This window comes from Engystomops pustulosus, chromosome 1 (genome assembly GCF_040894005.1).
Source record: "Engystomops pustulosus chromosome 1, aEngPut4.maternal, whole genome shotgun sequence".
Classification (NCBI taxonomy): domain Eukaryota; kingdom Metazoa; phylum Chordata; class Amphibia; order Anura; family Leptodactylidae; genus Engystomops; species Engystomops pustulosus.
This window is the reverse complement of record NC_092411.1, coordinates 289921859-289942082: the sequence shown is the minus strand read 5'-3', so window position 1 is coordinate 289942082 and position 20224 is coordinate 289921859. Positions and strand designations below refer to the sequence as shown.

Here is a 20224-nt window from a genome sequence, read left to right as displayed (position 1 = left end):
TGGTGGATTTTGATGGTAGATTTCCTTTAAGGAATGATACCTTTGGTAAATACATTTACTTGCAGCGTATGGGAGATGCCATGGGGAGCAGAATTTAACCACAGTAGGCCAACCTGTTCAAGGCCAAGCTAGAGGATGAATTTCTAACAACCTGCACCACTAAACCTCCAGCACTTCTGCTACTTTCAGGAGCTGCTTATTATCTGGTCAGCATCTAAAAATGAAATTTTGTCTTCCCACATAAATTTTTACAAATTCCATCCAACCATAAAACTGATTCTGTATAATTCCTGGACGCAACCACATACGTCAAGGGCAATACCACACAAGCTAAAATCTATCATGAACTCGCTGGTAGTCTGGCATCTCAGATGGAAAAGCTTTCATCCAAAACACAATTTGAAATCCATTGTCCACAGCCAAGCTGTAGGATCTGTTTGGACCTCAGTGAGGAGAGAAAACAACAGCTTCTATCAGTAAGAAGAACCTTCTTATAACAGGGGTATCACCCACTGGTCCACAGAGCTACAAGGATCCCAAGGAGCAATCCCCAAATGAAAATCTTGAAGAAAATTGCTCATTTTTATTTACAAGAACAACAGTCTAAAATAAATATTCCAAGATCTACCCATCCTGGCTGAGAAACAGCCACCAAATCTGAGGAATCTCCTTGTTAGAAGTGCCCTCTCACCTCCACGGAAACTTTTCCCTGCAACAGAAAAAATGAAAGACTTGTGCTATCCCGGGCACTTTCTCCTATACATCCCCCAATGTTGTGTATGTGATAATGTGCATGAGGTGATACAATAATATGTACCGAATATATTTGTGTATAAGCCGAGTTTTTCAGCACAAAGAATGTGCTGAAAAACCCTAACTCATGTACTCACCTTCTGAAACCCTCCTGGCAGGTTCTTTTCAATCGATCGATGCTCCAGTATCTTCTCCGTGTCCTTGGAGTATGATGACACAGTATGTCATCGAGAGGCTGTCATCACAATTCCTGCGACGGATGGCACGGGACAAGAAGAATATACCGCATCATCGATTGATAGAAGAGGACCTGTCATGGGGGCGTCAGAAGGCTATATACTACAGGGGGCTGGCAGGCTATATACTACAGGGGGCTGGCAGGCTATATACTACAGGGACTGGCAGGCTATATATTCAGGGGCATGCACGCTGCATACTACAAGGGGCTTGCAGGCTATATAATACAGGGGGCTGGCAGGTTATATACTAAAGGGGCTGGCAGGCTATATACTACAGTGGGCTGGCTATATATTACAGGGGGCTTGCTTGCTATATACTCCGGGGGTCTGGCAGGCTACACACTCCAGGGGCTGGAAGGCTATATGCTACAGGGGCTGGCAGGCAATTTATTTAGAGGCAGGCAGGCTATATACTATAGGGGCTGGCAGGCTATATACTACAGGGGGCTGGCAGGCTATATACTAAAGGTGCTGGCAGGCTATGTACTACAGGGGGCTTGAAGGCTATATACTACAGGGGGCTGGCAGGCTATATACTACAGGGGGCTGGCAGGCTTTATACTACAGGGGGCTGGCAGGCTATATACTACAGGGGGCTGGCATATTGTATAGGGGGCTTGCTGGCTATATACTGGGGAGGGTGGGACCATTGCATTTCCAACCCTCAGTTTATTATCGAGTCCATAGCTTTTCCTAGTTTTTTGTGTTAAAATGAGGGTTGTCTGCTTATACTTGGGTCGGCTTATACTCGAGTATATATGGTACATTGGGGAGCCTGAAGAAAAATTATGGAGCAGTATGAAGAATTTATATGTCCTAATACTTTGTTTTTCAACTTTTACTTTTTCCTTGTAGTAAATATCATTTTTGTGGTTAGCCAACAGGAGTATTGCTCTTTAAGCACTTTAGTATTTTGATACAAAAGTATTATTCATATATTTTTGGATATCTAGTTAAGGAGGGAAAGCTCTTAGATGTAGTCACTTCTAATGGACACTTCACTTTCTAATGGTCGCTCAGCTTTGGATGCCAGCCCCTCTGCACCACCCCTCCGTTCTATGTTACTGAATCAGTTTCAAATTTCCACATATATGGCTCCGGCGCTGCCCATCCACAGGTGCACCTCTCATATGCCAGTAAGTGCGAAGTGCTGGGCTAGTTCTTACATTGCCGCTGTGCACATTACTGTTAGATGCAAGGAAATCTCATCTGCCTCTGTCTCAATAGGCAAGTCTGGGACCCTCATAGGCTGTCATAGCAACCAAATGACCCCCCCCCCCCCCCAAATTATGCTACTGGCACCAACATGGTGGCCAATAGGCACAGATACTGTTAAAGGGGGCCACAATGGGGTTTAACTACAACACCTTACAGGTTAACTGTGTTGATTGGTTCCAGCATTGATCATGGCAGTAACTGCAGGTGTCTGCGTTATAATAATGTAATACAGTTATGTTGCGGTGTAGTAAAGGCGCGGCTAAATTTGTGTCTTATAATCTGCTGCATGTGTAATTCTAGTGATTGAAGGATTGGAATTACCCGGTGCCATTACCATTACCCTGATCTCTTACAGCTGACTCGCTACATAAAGGAAGAAAGGAATTATTTAAATGAGAACGGAGATTGGATGACACCACTAGATATAAGGAACTGGGTGGTGGGAACTCATAATAGGGGTGACTTAGTATCTAGAACATCTGTCGGAAGATTTGATGCATCACTTCCCGAAAAGAAGAAGCTCCATATCACTCCAAGGCTAATAACATGGAAACACGGGCAGGTAATAATAATAATTCTTTATTTATATAGCGCACACAGATTACGCAGCGCTGCAAAAGCATGACAAATTGGTCCCTGTCCCCATGGGGCTCACAATCTAAACAACCTAACAGTATGTTTTGGAGTGTGGGAGGAAACCGGAGTACCCGGAGGAAACCCACGCAAACACGGAGAGAACATACAAACTCTTTGCAGATGTTGACCTGGGTGGGATTCGAACCCAGGACCCCAGTGCTGCAAGGCAGAAGTGCTATTCACTCAGCCACCGTGCCGCCCAGTCAGCATAGTCATAGATTATAAAAGATGTCTTGTTGGCATTGTGGTCTGGGCACTGTCAGAAAATCTTGCAGATTGGCTTCTGTAAAATGCTGTGATTCTTTTGGGCTTGTAAGCAGCTTCTGATCTGTACAGTGATTGTCATTATTGGCAAGGCGGTAACTGCAGCTCCTGTTTTTTGCGTCAATACTAGTTGTCAGATGACTGCATCATCATGGGACAATTACGTCTCCATAAACACAGTCCTCTTCAATGGCCAGGTTATAGTCTGCTCCCTGACCTCCTTTGTATTTGCTTGTCACTATACGCAGCCAGCCATTCTCACCCCAGGGCTCTCCCCAGGAGTTGCGCACCACCCAGTACTCTACTCCATTTTCGTCCAGGCCCCATCCAGCTACTGATACAATGTGATTCACCATCGGGTTTGGCTGCTACTCTGCATACAGCCCTCCAGCATAGACATCAAGCTTTTCTGTAGCCATTATTCCACAACTGATGGGTCCATTCTTGTAGATTTCAGCCATCATCTTTTCCCTCCCGCTGACCATGCCAAAGTCACCGACTCTCCATAGAGTGTAGTTGGAGAGGTAGAAGCATTTATTAAATGTTGTGCAGGTACCACACTGGTTAAACTTGTTGCACTCCTGGTCCTTTGCCTGGTAGTTGTTACAGGTCTCATGTGGGATGCCATGCTTGTTGGCATACTCCCACACTCCTCCGTGGTCACCACCCTCACAGGATCCTGCCTCTCCACAGTCAATCACGTTCTGCACAGACAGGTATGCTGATGGCCACGCTGCTTTTCTCTTTATATTTATCCGATCGGCCATCGCACTGGTACTACCATGTGCCCAGCACGATCCACAGTACTGTGGGATATGCTGGTTCCGTGTCAAGCTAACATAGCGTAGCTAGATGGACTCTAGTTACCATACCTCAAGTTCCTGTGTGTGCGCATATTGGCTAGCTCTAGTTGCGAAACTCCAAGTTTTTGCGCGTGCGCACATATCAAACCATTTAGTACTTGGTATTGTCAAGCTCTTGCGCACGCGCGCCATAAAAATTTTTAGTCGCACCTCGCGCGTGCGCATAAAAACCATTCACTCATTAATTCTTCAAAGTTTTCGCGCACGCGCGTCAGAAGGTGCGCACGTCAGCTGGAAGGTTAGAATGGGCGGTTTGAGAGCGGAGACATTGGATGACTCCTTTGGGGGGGCGTGTGATCATGCCCTCACCCACTCCGCTCTCCGTTACTGATAGGCTAACCTATTTGCAACAACGGTTGCTACAGGTCAGAAATGAGGGGAGGAAATAGTGACAACACAGTGACGACACAAACGGAGGTGTTATAAACCGGAACCTGGCTCGGGAGAGCACACTCTAGCCCCGGCACCCCTGAGGACGCCACTAATGTGGCGAAACATGTCGGGGGGGCGTTAGTGTGAACAAACTTTTAGTTAGCAGATAAAGTGTGTGTGTGAAACCAAGTGACCGAATGACTACTAGGGATAGACTAACATAGGATCAATGAGACGATAGAATTGAAAACCGGATACATAGGATCTCAACTACCTTTGAAGTGTAGCCATTTGACTGGCAGTGAATAGCAACTGCAAATAATACAAGTGCTGGCTCACTTCGAAGTAGAGCACTGGGCATGAGATTATACATGCTTTCAAGGTAGTCACACCAGAATTATGTGCGTGTGTTAGATGACATATGAGAGGATCTAAGAAATTGATATTGGGTAAAGTGTTATAATTGAGAGCTGCAACATTGTAGCTTCACCGTCAACAAAATAAAACTGACGATCAATGCCAAACTAACAGCACAATACTGACATCTGGTGGCCCTTGAAGTATATATATCAAGATCCTGTGTTGTTTCTAAAGATAGTCTTCCTAGTTTTGGGTTGTACCACACAATAAAGTCTCCACGATGGTCTGCATAATTTTAATATAAGCCAGACAATTGTCCAAGTTGAAAATTTCATTAAAGTGGTTGAAGATTACAACCCTTTTTTAGTATAAATATGAATAAAAGTGAAGTTTTAACGACTAATGAGTCTCAGTGAGGTCTAACGGCCTTTTTTGTAAATATTATTGAAATTTGGACTCAGTCGAATGTCCACAACTCTTTTTGTTATTTCAAGCTAACATAGCTGGTCCCGTTGATGTCACGCCAGTCCCAGACTTTTGGCAGACTATCTACAGGAATATATTCATACGGACGTGGGTAGTTCCTTACACCAAAGTTGCCCCTGGTCACTGGTTTGTAGCAGTGCTGACCCTCCTGATAGTAAAGCCCCCCATGATCCCAGGAGATGAGGAGGAGAAGCAGGATGTATCTGTACATGGTGGAGAACAGAAGATCTCTCATGTGACTGGCAGGAAGGACCCAGGTAGGTTACTAGAAAGGTTTCATCAGAATTAAAAATGTCTTCTAGAGGGTCAAATTATTTATAATTAAAAGTATTTAATCCTTATTACAAATGTATGTTTATTATGTTCTCTTTAAAGTTTGTACATGTTAAAGATAATTTGACATCATTGCTAAATATTAGGCATCACCAACAGCCGACCTACTCCTCTGTCATATCAGAGATCTTGATTTTACCAAAAGTCCTCCACATACCGAGACTAAACCCAGTAGCTGGACCTGTACTGTGAATACTTAACCTGCACCATGTTGATCTGTGCTGTAATTTTATCCTGAAGCCACACAAAGTCACTGGAAAATCTCCAGTCAATGTTAAAGAATAGTCGGGGTCATTTATCATTGTTTTTTTTGGTCTATGTTTGACGTTGTTTTGGCGCAGATGTGATGCATTCTGGGCTATAGTAGCTGGTTGCAGGTCTGGCTCTTGTGCACAAGTGTGAGAATGAAGAGGAGCACATGGATGACCTAATAGGAGGCAGAACATGAAAGGCTAATGAAGCACTCAGTGATGACCAGTGCTTTGCAAGGCTACTCCACGCCTCAGTAGCCTGTAAGTAATTTATGTAATCGTATGTCACACGGCAGCTCCCGATGCATGAGGAGGGCTCACAGCCTGAGCCTTCTCCATGCAAGGTGGTTGTTTGCTGCATATTGCAGCAAACACCCACCGGTAACACCTGTGATCAGTGCTGGCACCAATCACTAGTGATAACCATGCAAATGCCTTTGGCATTTAAATCCCAGCAGTTCTTTAGAACATCCATATCGGATTTGATCACCGCCCCTGGGACGTCATCAAGGGCAATGATCAGATGCTATGACTTTCATTAGAACATTGTTATTAATGATGTTGTAAATCCCCATATCCTGATATACTGTAGTATGGCAGTATATAGTAGGATCAATCAGACAACCTAGGCTTAACCCCTTCCCGACATTTGACATAATAGTACTGCATGACGGAAGGCGAGTTCCCGCATTTTGCAGTACTATTACATCGTGAATTGTAACGATCACTGTATCTACAAACACAGTGATCAAGGGCAGCAGGGCATCTCCCCTCTAAGACCCGGGGGTGTAACCCCACCCCCCATGCCCACGATCGCAGCTATCAGCTGGTCAATTGAGACCAGCCTATTGCAGCAATAAAATAATTAAAAGACGCTGCATTAGCATTTACACAGCATAGAAGGAGGTGCTGTCAATGCTGTGCTTGGAAGCACTGTTTACCTATTTCTGCCAGGTGGCAAAGGTGGCATTGTGCCACCCTCCTGAGCGATTCGATCTGTTGGTCTGTACAGACATGTCTGATCACGATTGGTGCCGCCGAGGTGCATGCCAGGGAAGATGGCGTGATGTCTTCTGGGGGTGGTGCCATGTAGTGCCACCTCCAACCCCACCCCCCTACCAGCCCCAGGCAGAATGGAGGGACAGTAAGTGAAAAGACAGTACACAACACCGGAACACCACCATGGGTCAAAGAATAGAGGTAGCATCCTGCCACCTCCCAGATCGATCCGATCGGTCAGTCAGTAGTGACTGAATGATCGGATCAATGCATATTATGTGAAGGATGTGACAGCCATCTTCCCTTGTGCCCTCTCTTCTTGCCCCCCCTTCCATCCCCCTCCCCTTCTTGATGACAAGGTGGCATCATGCCACCTCCCTGATTGATTTGATTGGTTGGTCTGTACTGACCAACCAATCGGATCTGTGGGGGGAGATTCAAAGTACTGAACACTGTTGTCTTTTCTTTTTTGCATACAGCAGTCGCAGCGTAATGATCCCTGTCCCTATCCCTCCTCTTCCCTCCCTTTGTGCGTGTGGCGACTTTGAGCCTCCGTGCTCTTTTTTTGGTCACTTTTTTTCTCTTTCTGCCAGTTTTGTAGCACTCGCAGCTCTCTGCTTGCATTCTGAAAACCGCCAGTCCCTGATCAGTGGCGAAGTTCACTGGTCAGTGTCTGTGCTCTTTTTTGCGCATAATTTTTTATGGTGTGTGGATCCTGTGACTGCTGAGCATTTGCTTGTATCTCTGTTCATTTTTTAGTACAAAAGCATTTTTTTCCTCCTTTTTGCAGTTTTGTAGCAGTCGCACCCCCCTGTGTGCGTTCTGCAAACCGCCAGCCGCTGATCAGTGCTGAACTTCACTGGTCAGTGCCTGTGCTCTTTTTTGGGCAGTTTTTTTTCTTGTGTGTGCTGCGACAACTAAGCGCTGATCAGTGACATTTTGCTGATCACTATCTGCTCAATTTTTTGTCGTAGCATCTTTTTTGGTACTGGAGGATAAAAGTTACTTTTTTTTACTGTAGTAACTTTTTCTACTACAGTTTTTTTGAAAGTACACAGGTCGTCTTTCTTTTTTAACTACAATGTTATTGGTTCTCATATACGTGTTGAATCACAACATACACGCTCCTTTGAATAAAGTTTTTACACGTGTTGAATCACAACATACACGCCCCCTTGAATAAAGTTTTTACACGTGTTGAAGCACAACATTTACACACACACTCCAAATAAACAATGTCTCATTCATCCCAAGAACCTTTTCAGCAGAGGAGGCATATGCCTTAGTTGCCTCCGATACTGATTCAGATGGGGAAGATGCCACTTTCCTCTATTTCCCATCCTCCTCTTCCTCCTCATCCGGTGATGAGCGGCCCTCCAGAAGGTGTCCCAGGGCAATGGTTGAGGTTGTTCCCCAGCCCCCAAGTGACCCTGAATGGATCCCACCCCCTGATAATTATGAGCCTCAAATTCCTGAATTTGTTCAGTTCAGGAATTAATTTTGAGACAGAAAGTCTCACAGAAATTGACTTTTTAAAAGTCTTTTTCTCTGAGGATCTTGTGAATTTGGTGGTAGTACAAACAAATTTGTATGCCCAACTTCATCATTTTCTAGGTGGACCCCTGTAGATGAAATTTTAGGGTCTTGTGCTTCATACGGGCATTGTCAAAAAACCTGAGATAAGGCAGTATTGGAGTTCTGATATTTTCTACATTACTCGTATATACCGCACAGTAATGACTTTAAGGCCATTCTAAAATTATTACACTACAGCGACAATTCGCAGTGCCCACCTCAAAGCGACCAGTCATTTGACCGTCTCCACAAAATTAGGCCAATCCTTGATCATTTTAACACCAAGTTTTTTGAGGCCTACACCCCTGAAAAATTCATTTGTCTAGACAAGTCACTTGTACATTATAAAGGAAGACTTAGAATACGCCAATACCTGCCCTGCAAGAGGGCAAGGTATGGAATTAAAATGTACAAGATGTGCGAGAGTACCACAGGGTACACCCACAGATTTAGGGTTTATGAGGGAAAAGACAAACAAATCAGCCCCCCCAGAATGCCCCCCATGTCCTAGGAGTTACTTGGAAGCTTATCTGGGATCTGGTGCACCCACTGCTGGATAAGGGTTACCACCTGTATGTGGATAACTTTTATACCAGTCTTCAAGTCCCTCATTTCCAGGGGCACTGTACCATGCGGCCTCCCTAGGACCCTGATAACTCAACCACTAAGAAAAGGGGATATGAGGGATCTTTGCCGTGAGAACATGCTGTTGGTCAAGTATAAGGACAAAAGGGATGTCCTTATTTTGACAACAATTCATAGAGACACCCGGACCACCACCCCTGTACAAGGTACCACCACCACTGCTCCCAAGCCAGACTGCATCCTGGCTTACAATAAATACATGGGTGGAGCTGATCTGTCAGACCGAGTGCTGAAGCCATACAGCGCCCTACGGAAAACAAAGATATGGTACAAAAAGCTGCCCGTGCACAGCCGTAAAGATGGCACTGTATAATTCATATGTGCTATACCAATGTGCAGGTCATGCTGTATTATTTCTTTACTTTCAAGAAGCGGTGATCAAGGCCCTCTTATTTGGTCATAAAGAAGGACCCAGTACTTCTGAAGCCCCCGGTATTGTTCCAGGCAACATTTCCCTGGCGAGGTACCCCAAACTAAAGGACGAGGAAGGGCACAAAAAAGATGCCAATCTTTCTCAATTTATCAATGTGACACCTGTCCTGAAAAACCTGGCCTCTGCATGAAAGAGTGCTTCAGAATCTATCATTCACCTGCATTTCAGTTATAATTTCTTTACCCTGGTTGCCACCTCCATATACCCATCTGCCCTGGTACATTTCATCACCATAAACCCGGCCACACACTACTTCTTCCCTTCCAAGTCCTGCTGTGTGTCCCTGCAGAAGTTTATATCCACATGTGGGGTATTTCCGTGTTCAGGAGAAATGGTTGAACTACTTCTTTGGAGCAATTTCTCTTTTTGCCACTCAAGGACGCCCAAAAATTGGGGAAAAATTGAATTTTTGATGGAAAAATTAAATTTTTTCATGTTTCAGCCCAAATTTTTGAACACATGTGGGGTCCAAATGCTCATTATACACCTTATATATCAGGTTATACCTGACAAAGGCTCCGGTCCGGAGCTGAAACGTGTTGCGATCTTCATATACATAAAGAAATTATCATTGGCACATCATCTCTGTGTGTGCCTCAAAGAGCGCCTTCCTGTTATTCTCTCTGGGTTTGTTTCTAGGTCATTATACACCTTGGTAAAATCTTTTAAGGGTGTAGTTTCCAAAGTGGGGTCCATTTGGGAGGTTTTCACTGTAAAGGTACTTCAGGGGCTCTCCAAATGTATCATGGTAACATAAATACAGTGTACCACCACATATTGGGCATTGGCATACTGAAAAGAAATTGGGTATTAATCTTTGTGGAGCATTTTGGTATTTTATCCACCGAGGGTGTGTAGATTTTTTGGAAAATAAATTAATTTAGTTAAAAAAAATTAATTGATTTTGCTTTAACTCCTGTAAAACAATTGAATGGTTAACACATTTCATAAAAGTTGTTCTACATTCTTTGAGGGGTACAGTTTCTAAAATGGGGTCATTAAAGGAGTTTTTCTCTTATATAGGCCTGTCATAGTCACAGAAAACTTATCTAGTCCCTCAAAACATAGATTTTTTCAATTTTCACAAAAATCTGAAAATTCACTTGTATAGTCCTATCTTCCTAAGAAAAGATATAAGATGCTTAAAAGATCATGCTACCATAAAGAAGACTTTAGGTAAATGTTATTTATTAAGTTATTTTGGGGGGGGGGGGGTTTGACAATCTGCTTGAAAAGTAGACATTTTCAAAATTTGAAAATAGCATTTTTTTCAAAATTTTCACCAAATTTCCATTTTTTTCATAACCAACTGCAAAAGTTATCACCCAAATTTTTCATTTAACATATATTACAATGGGGCAGATTTACTTACCCGGCCCATTCGAGATCCAGCGGCGCGTTCTCTGCGATGGATTCGGGTCCTGCCGGGATTCATTAAGGTAGTTCCTCCGCCAACCAGGTGGCGCTGCTGCGCTGAAGCTCCCCGGAACGCACTGGAATACACCTTGCTGGGCTGAGTGAAGGTAAGTGCAAGCTCCGCGACACATTTTTGTTTTTTAAATGCGGCGGTTTTTCCGAATCCGTCAGGTTTTTGTTCAGCCACGCCCCCCCCGATTTCCGTCGCGTGCATGCCAGCGCCGATGCGCCACAATCCGATCGTGTGCGCCAAAATCCCAGGGCAATTCAGGGGAAATCGGCGCAAATCGGAAATATTCGGGTAACACGTCGGGAAAACGCAAATCGGGCCCTTAGTAAATGACCCCCATCGTGTCACGAAAAAACAATCTCCAAATCAGTTGGGTATATTAAAGCGTTCCAAAGTTATCTCCATATGAATGGATACATGTCAGATTTGAAAAATAGGGCCGTGTCAGGAAGGTGAAAAGTGGCTTCAGCGGCACGGAGTTAAAATACCCAACGTGGTCTGAAAAATAGTAAAAAAAAAAGTTTTAAAAAAATTTAATAAACCAAAAAATTCAATTCACACCCCTTTCCCTAGAACTGATATAAATAAACAGTTAAAATCATAAGCATGTTAGGTATCACCGCATCCTAAAATGTCCAATCTATCAAAATATATGGCAATAACAGTTTTATCTGACATTTAACCCCGAAACGGAAAAAATAGCGCTCAACGTCTTTTTGAAAAACAAAAACAATTAAATAAAAAGTGATAATAGGACGTACAGTCCTGAAAATGGAAGCATTGAAAACGTCATCAAAAGTCGGGGAAAAAATGACACCACACACAGCTCCGTACATTGAAGTATGAAAAAGTTATTAGTGCTAGAAAACGGCAAATGAATTTTTTTTTGTAAAGGAGGTTTACATTTTTTTAAATGTATTAAAACATTATAAAATCTATATAAATTTGGTATCCCCATGATCATACCGACCCAAAGAATAAAGTAGACTTGTCATTCAGGGAGTACAGTAAATCCAAGCTCACAAGAAAATGGTGCAAATGCATTTTTCACCATTTTCACTGCATTTGGAATTTTTTTGCCGCTTCACAGTACACGACATGGAATATTAAATACCACCATTTTGAAGTGCAATTTATTACGCAGAAAACAAGCAGTCATACAGCTCTTTATGTTTAATCCACATTTATTTAAAGAAAGAAATAGGCAACAATTACAAAAATAAAAATTGCTTCTGAAAAATGAGGGCTGGTCTCACAGGAACATAACACATGAGCATAACAGTAGCACGATAGTACGTAAGAATGGTCTGAAACAATTTGACACTTGAATCATAACAGAAAGTTCCTGCACCCCTTTTGCAAATGAAGTAGTAACTATATCAGACAGGGGAAGACAGAAGTGATGAAACTAGACAAAAAAGACAAGGACGGAAGGAGGAAATGGAGGGGGACGGAAGTATGGAGCAGCTTTCCAATCAACTCTCTAGTATACGTAACCAACATTGCGCAAGCGCAGCTCTCTATAGTTTTAGATAAATAATTCCTGAAAGGCAGGGGTTAATTGATATTCCTCCCAGGGAGCCCAGGCCATATTTGCTTTACCTGGGTCCGGAGAGTCTTCGTCCTCCAGCTCCTCCATCCTTCGTATATATTGGAGCTCCTGTATCCACTCAATTGTAGAAGGTGGGTGTGGGTTCTTCCAATGCCAAGGGATCACCATCCTTGCAGCTGCAAGGAAGTGGTGAAAGAGGCCTTTTTGATGATGTAGGAGATGGTGCCTGGCAACACCGGAAGGAGAGCGACCTATGGGCTGAACTGTACAGTTTTACCAAAAACCTTGCTGTAGGTGTCAAACACCATTTGCCAGAAGACCTGAATCACCAAGCAGCTCCACCAGATGTGTAGGATGGATCCCACCGCCCGATCAGCAGATCTCCGAGACTCCTGGGTAGATTCTGTGAAGTATGAGGGGGACACCTGTACCATCGCAAGGGGATCTTATAATTTCTCTCCTGCGCACTGCAAGGTAGAGGCAGTTTGTGGGAGAATAAAAAGGCTTTTTCCCCACTGGGCTTCAGTGAGGGTAGTTGACAGCTCTGTTTCCAAGGCCGCCATGAACCCTGGGTTCCCCCGGGGTTCAGTAAGCAAGATAGCATACAGCTGTGATAGCACATGGATGGGAGCTCGATGAGAGTCTCTAGGGCAGTAGTGGATGCCCCAAATATGTATTCAGAGTCCATGTTGACATACGATGTCAACTGCTGGTATTCCATCCAGGACAGGAAGGCGTCTGGGTTGGAGACTAGTAAAGTGTCCATTATGGGCAGAGTGGCTCCTTTCATTACCCCTCCCATATGGTGTCCGTGTCTACCTCCCAGTAAAAAAATTTCCCCAGCCCCGGACTGAATTGTTAAATAGGGGGTAAGAGGGCCCCTCAGTCTGACCAGGGAGTCCCCAGACGCCAATCAGTCCAATCAGTCATGGATAAAGTATGGTGAAAAGATAGAGTGTGTAAATCCTGCTGGTCGTTGGGTCGGTAATAGCCACGGGATAGTCCGAAGACGAGGGTGAGTGAGGTCTGTCTCTAGGGATACCCACTGTTTGTATGCCCTATGATAGTGCCAGTCGATGAGACGCATGAGTATGGTCATCGAATGATACAGTTTGGGGTCTGGGAGGCCTATTCCCCCTGCAGTTTTGGGTCTGGCCAGGATAGCATAGCTGATCCGGCTCGTCGCAAACAACCAATCCCCCCCCAGCGAACCACCGAAAGGCTGAGCGAAGGCTGGTAAAGAAATAACCAGGGGCGGATCGGTAATGTGTGAAATAGGTATAGGAAACGGGGCATTACATCCATTTTTCGGACGTTAATACGCCCGAGCCAAGACAGGTTGCTATTATGATATCTAGCCATGTCCCCTATAGTGCAGTCCAGAAGTCCTTGTAATTAAGGCTGTAAAGTCGTGAGAGGTCTGCTGGGATGTCTATCCCCTGATAACAAATATGGGATCTCTGCCATTTAAAGGGGAATCGGGACTCCAGGTGAGATGCCTCTGCCTTGGGGAGGGAGACGTTTAGGGATACCAATTAGGAGAGGTTAACTTTGAAGTTACTAAGGAGGCCAAGACAGGTGAATTCCGCAAGGATGGATGGGAAGGAGACCTGGAGCTGTGACATGTAGAGAAGCAAGTCGTCTGCATAGATGGTGGCCTTGTATTGTTTGGACCCCACCTAGAGGTCGTGTACACTGGGATTTCCACACCAGGCTACAGCCAGGTGTTCCATAACAGTAATATAGAAGAGTGAAGAGAGGGGGAAACCCTGACGGTTCCATTTTTAATCGGGAACGGTGTGGAGGAGAACCCATTAGTTCTGACCTGCACCATGGGGGCTGCATAGAGAGCTTTGATCAATCCTATGATTCGTGGACCCAAGTTGGTTCAGGCCTGTCCAAAGAAACCCACATTACACATGGTCAAAGGCCTTTTCTGCATCCACTAAAAGCAGGCATAGCAGGCGCTTTGTGGTCTTGGCCTGAGAGAGTAGAGTCTTGTTGGTGTTGTCCCGGGCCTCCCCTCCCCGTAGGAAGCCCACCTAGTTCCCATGGATAACCGAGGGTAGGATGGCGCCCAGCCGGTTATCCAAGAGCTTTGAGTATAGTTTTACATCCACATTGATTAGAGAATAGGGTGATAATTGGCACATGGCGTGTGGTCTTTCCCCGGCTCAGGGATAACTGATATGGAGGCCCTAAGGGACTGTCATGTGAAGGGGGAGCATGAGGAGAGCCTGTTGAAAACCCTAGTTAGAAAGGGGACTGGTTCCTGACGGAGAGTTTTAGTGGTGTAAACCTGTCCGGTCCAGGGGATTTCCCTGCTGGGGTTAGTTTTATTACCTCTAAGAGCTCTGGCTCGGTAAGGTTTTCCTCGAGGGACCCTCTATCCTCCCCACCCAAACAAGGAAGAGCTGTTTCTGCTATATATGCATCGATTTTTGCCTGGAGTTGTCCCGGGGTCATAACCTTGTATAGGCCCTGAATGTTGTAAAGTTCATCGTAGTAAGAGCATAAAAAATCAGAGATAGTGATAGGGTTGTGAACTACCTGCCCCCCCCACCCCTGTTCTGAATGTTTGGGGTGTATGTGCTGGAGGACCTTGGATGGAGGAGCCTCGTTAGAGGGCCACCGCATTTGTTAGGGCCCTGTGGAGCAGTCTCCATTTCTAGGCCCACATGGGCTACTCACTGTGGCTGGCCCCTCTGTGCGGGCTGAGGCCGATATTTCCTCCTTGGGTGCCTCTGGTAGAGCCCAGGCGCCGCTCTGCCACAGCTCTCCCTGTCCCCTGTCGCTGGACGATGGCAATGGCGAAGCCGCCAATGAGGGAGCCGTCAGTTCCATACTCAGGGGTGGTGGAGGCTGTGGTGAAGTGCCATATTCTTCTCCATGCCGCGTGACATGCGATTTCGTCTGAAAGGCCATGGTGGTCATCTCGGCAGTGGCCGCAGGAGGATCCAGGCAGAAGAACATCTCAACCCCCGGTGCTGCAACGGTGGGTGTCGCAGGGAAAGTCTCTGTCACCTTCTTCCCCCATTTGACTGTTCTGATGCCTATTAGGAGTTGGTGGTGTGGTAGCGTATGGGGCAAAAGCGGGAGCGCGAGACAAGAACGTCCTCACTCCTGCATAGCCAGGTCATGCCCCCAGGAATCCTCACACAGCTCTTTACATGGAAAAATAAAAAAGTTATAGATTTTTGAAGATGGGTTAGATGAGTAAAAAATGGAAATCGCAAAAATGAAAAAGGATAAAGGCAAAGAATATCAGGAGGAATCCACTATCAGATTTACTTTGGATGGTACATTCCTCATGGTAGGTTTCATTTGACCCATACAATGTCTCAAGTTCAATTGTCCCATAGAGCATAGAGTGGCTTTGGTTCAATTGCAAATAATTGGGTAGGTGGAGGTTTAAGGGTGGTATCCGTCCTGATTTTATAATTACTGTATATACTCCAGTATAAGCCGAGTTTTTCAGCACAAAATTTGTGCTCAAAAAAGCCTAACTCGGCTTATACTGGAGTCAAGAAAAAAAATAAAGTCAAAACTCACCTTTTCATCGTCACCCGTAGGTCCTATGCTTAGTTCGATGCTACTGTGCCGCCTCGGGTCCTTCGGATCCTCTTCGGGTTGTTCCGCTCCTCTTCGGCTCCTCTTCGGGAAGTTCCGATCCTCTTCAGGTCCCCTCGCAATGCCGGTGGCTCACAAAAAATGATGTCGGTAAGCGGCTGACATCATTCTATGTGCCGGCCGAGTGCGAAGACCCGAAGACAAGCGGAACGTCCCAAAGAGGAGCGGAAGAATCTGAGGAGGACCGAAGGACCCGAGGTGGCACCGGAGCACCGGAGACAGAAGAGGATCCACGGGGGACATCAGAAAGGTGAGTACAGTGTTATTTTTTTTTCCTACTACAGGGGCTGGCAGGCTGTATACTACAGGGGTTGAGCAGGCTGTATACTACAGGGGTTGGGCAGGCTGTACACTACAGGGGCTGGGCAGGCTGTGTACTACAGGGGCTGGGCAGGCTGTATACTACAGGGGCTGGGCAGGCTGTATACTTCAGAGGCTGGGCAGGCTGTATACTACACGGGCTATCAGGGTGTATACTGCAGGGGCTGGCTGTATGCGACAGGGGCTGGGCAGGCTGTATACTACAGGGGCTGGGCAGGCTTTATACTTTGGGGGATGGCAGACTATATACTACAGGGACAAATATATAAATTATTTGAAAAAAAAGATTGGTCGCAAAAAATATACTATGATGGCGAAAGAGAGAAATTGGGATAAAGTCCAATACCCTGTCAAGTTAAAAACGTCCACAAATACACAATTCAGTCTGCTTCAACGTCTCTCCTGTAACTCTGTAATGCAGGACAGTCAGTTGGGACAATACCTTTGGAGGCCCCCGTTCATTTACCCGAGTAGAGGAAAAATCCTATTGCGTATTCGTTCTCCCAGCGTTCGTCCGACTGGAGTGGTTTGTTGGTCTCAAGGCTCAAGGTGTGTTGCAGTGTAGGTGCTCGGTCTTCCAGCTCGGAAACTACACTCTTCCCGCACCAGTTCCGCTTGACTCCACAGAACACCAGTACCACAAGTTTTTTCACTATTAAAATTTTTTATCTTTAATAGGTGTACTCACAATAGATCCATTAAAAAACAAGCTTCACAAAAAAGGGGATTGCACGTTCAGCAATGCCTGCCCGACTTGAGTTTCGCCTCAGCAGCTTCTTCCGGTTCTTGCCCGTGTGTATGTGCTCTCGATCTTTATAGGTTCATTTGGTTCATAATTAATCATTACAACATGACAATCCTCAAACTGTAATAGGACTAACATGAATTTTAGTGTTCATTACAATAAAAACCCACATATAAAAAAATATAAAAATAAAGTAAAATACATCTCACTAAAAACAAAATTGCATCACCCATTAGAAAAATCCAGATTCACAATACCCTATCTAGTTGTCTTTACTTTCTTGTTCTTGATATCAGAAGGTAACTAACTATTATATCAAACGGAAAAATTCCAATAACAGTGAATATTCTTACTCTATATTAAAACTATTGAGGTGGTCATGTATTGTATTTCAGGGAAGGTAAATTCAGAAGAGGAATAGAGGATAAAAATAAGGAATAAACGTATTACTATAGGAAACATTTAACTTCAAAATCTGCATTAAGCCCTAATGGGAGTAATGTTTTTAATTGAAAAATCTAAAAGAATTTCCTCTGGCTTATCTTTTTCCCTTGGTCTTCTCCTCTCCAGTGGGGGATACTCGTTCAAGACTGAAGAAGGAGGTAGGGGTTTTATTATGATGTTTCACATAATGGGGGTCATTTACTAAGGGCCCGATTCGCGTCTTCCCGACGTGTTACCCGAATATTTCCGATTTGCGCTGATTTTCCCTGTATTGCCCCGGGATTTTGGCGCCCGCGATCGGATTGTGGTGCATCGGTGCCGGCATGCACACGACGGAAATCCCCCCGATTCGTGGCCGAACGAAAACCCGACGGATTCGGAAGAAACGCCGCATTTAAAACAATAAAAGTGTCGCTTGGGACGCGCTTACCTTCACTTGGTCCAGCTCGGTGAATTTCAGGGCATTCGGATGCTTTTCAGCGCAGCAGCGCCACCTGGTGGACGGCGGAGGAACTACCTTGATGAATCCGGGCCGGACCCAAATCCACCGCAGAGAACGTGCCGCTGGATCGCAAACGGACCGGGTAAGTAAATTTGCCCCAATGTGCAGATAAAGAATGGTCCAGCTTTCCTTTTTTAATGTTCCTAAAGTGTTCACTCACCAGGTTTTCAGTTTTCTCATAGTCCTACCAACGTATTTCACACCACAAGGGCAAATAATCATTTATACAACCCCACTAGTGTCACATGTCGCCAAGTGTTTTATATTAAAGGATTGTAGATTATCGGACAATGTAAAACTGTGAATGCCACCAGTGCATTATTTACCTGCGCTCCTACACACTGTGAGCATCTATAGAAGCCTTTATGTGCAGTCTCTGTGATGTGAGGGTTAATATTAATGCTACTATGTACAATGTGATCTCTTCATTTTTTTGACCTACGGCGAACAACCTTAGGATATGCTAAAGCATGTCCTATAACCGGGTCATGTTTTAAAATGTGCCAATTTTTTCTATATTCTAGAAATATCAATATCTTTAATATTATAGTTCCTTTCCACAAACCTCTCCTTCAATACTGCAGACTGTTTTTCATCATCCTCCTTCCTTGTACAGTTTCTTTCTATCCGCTTGATTTGTTCCTTTGGGATATTTTTCAACCAAGGGACAAAATGTTTTTGTCAGTTTCTTTAAAATAGGTTCTTGTATATAGACTGTTATTGTCCTTATTTAGTTCCAGATCTAAAAATTGAATATTAGTATGACTAAAATTTGTAGTAAAAGAAAGATTAAAATGATTTACATTTATATTGCTAATGAATTTCGGTAATGACTTTTGCGGACCTTGCCATAATATCACAATATCATCGATATACCTCTTATACAATTTTAAGTTTTCTCCAAATGGATTGTTATTGAAAATATACCTATTCTCCCAGGTAGCCATGTATAAATTGGCATAGCAGGGGGCAAATTTTGCCCCCATCGCCGCCCCTGATGTCTGGAGAAAATACATTCCCTCGAACCAAAAATAGTTTTTTTTTCTAATCCAAATTGTATTAGATTAACAACAGACTTTTTTTGTTCTTCTAGGACCTTCTGATCCCGATCTAAAAATTCAGCTATCGCATCGACCCCTTGTTGATGTGGTATACAGGTATATAGTGAAGAGACATCACAGGTGCATAAGATGGTATTCTCATCCACAGTGGTATTTTTAATAATTTCCAATAAGGCCCCTGAATACTTTAAATAGGCAGCTGTGTCGCCTACAAAGGATTGGAAAAACTTGTCAATGTATTCTGACACCCTGCTCGATACTGCTCAATGCCCGCTACTATGGGACGTCCTGTTTTTTTTTTTTTTTTTTTTTTAATTTAGTTTGGTCAAAAGGTTGTTCACCGTAGGTCAAAAAATGTAAGAGATCACATTGTACATAGTAGCATTAATATTAACCCTCACATCACAGAGACTGCACATAAAGGCTTCTATAGATGCTCACAGTGTGTAGGAGCGCAGGTAAATCATGCACTGGTGGCATTCACAGTTTTACATCGTCCAATAATCTACAATCCTTTAATATAAAACACTTTGCCACATGTGACACTAGTGGGGTTGTATATATGATTATTTGCCCTTGTGGTTTAAAATATGTTGGTAGGACTATAAGAAAACTGAAAACCCGGTGAGGGAACACTTTAGGAACATTAACTGGTTCCCGACCACCCGCCGTGTAGTCACGGCGGCGGTCGCGTCCCACTGCATGGAGATGGCTCACGGGCTGAGCCCTCTCCATAGCCGGTAAGTCTTTGCTGCATATTGCCAGCACCGATCGCGGGTGTTATCACAGCGATCGCTGCCGGCAAAGCTGACGGCAACCGCCATCTTGCCTAGGATCGTCGCTCCCCGTGACGTCATCGGGGAGCAGCGATCCGTCTCCATGCTGATGGCACATTGTAATGAATGAGGAAGAAAATCCCCATATACTGGCAGTATAAGATAGGATCGATCAGACAACCTAGGGTTTAAGTACCCCAGGGAGTCTGAAAAATAGTAAAAAGAAAAAAAGTAGAAAAAAAATTATAATAAAAAAACCTAAAATTTCAAATCACCCCCCTTTCCCTAGAACTGACATAAATATAAAAAAACAGTAAAAATCATAAACACATTAGGTATC

The 20224-nt window shown here is 44.3% G+C and overlaps 1 protein-coding gene across 1 annotated transcript; it reads right to left on the bottom strand.

Annotated features, from left to right (window-relative positions):
- Positions 1-3053: 3053 nt before the first annotated feature.
- LOC140113562 (cathepsin Z-like) lies at positions 3054-5436 on the bottom strand. Its single transcript, XM_072132648.1, is given in 2 exon segments — positions 3054-3958; positions 5205-5436. Coding segments are annotated over 2 exon segments (921 nt in total). The 5' UTR covers positions 5427-5436; the 3' UTR covers positions 3054-3259.
- Positions 5437-20224: the final 14788 nt, after the last annotated feature.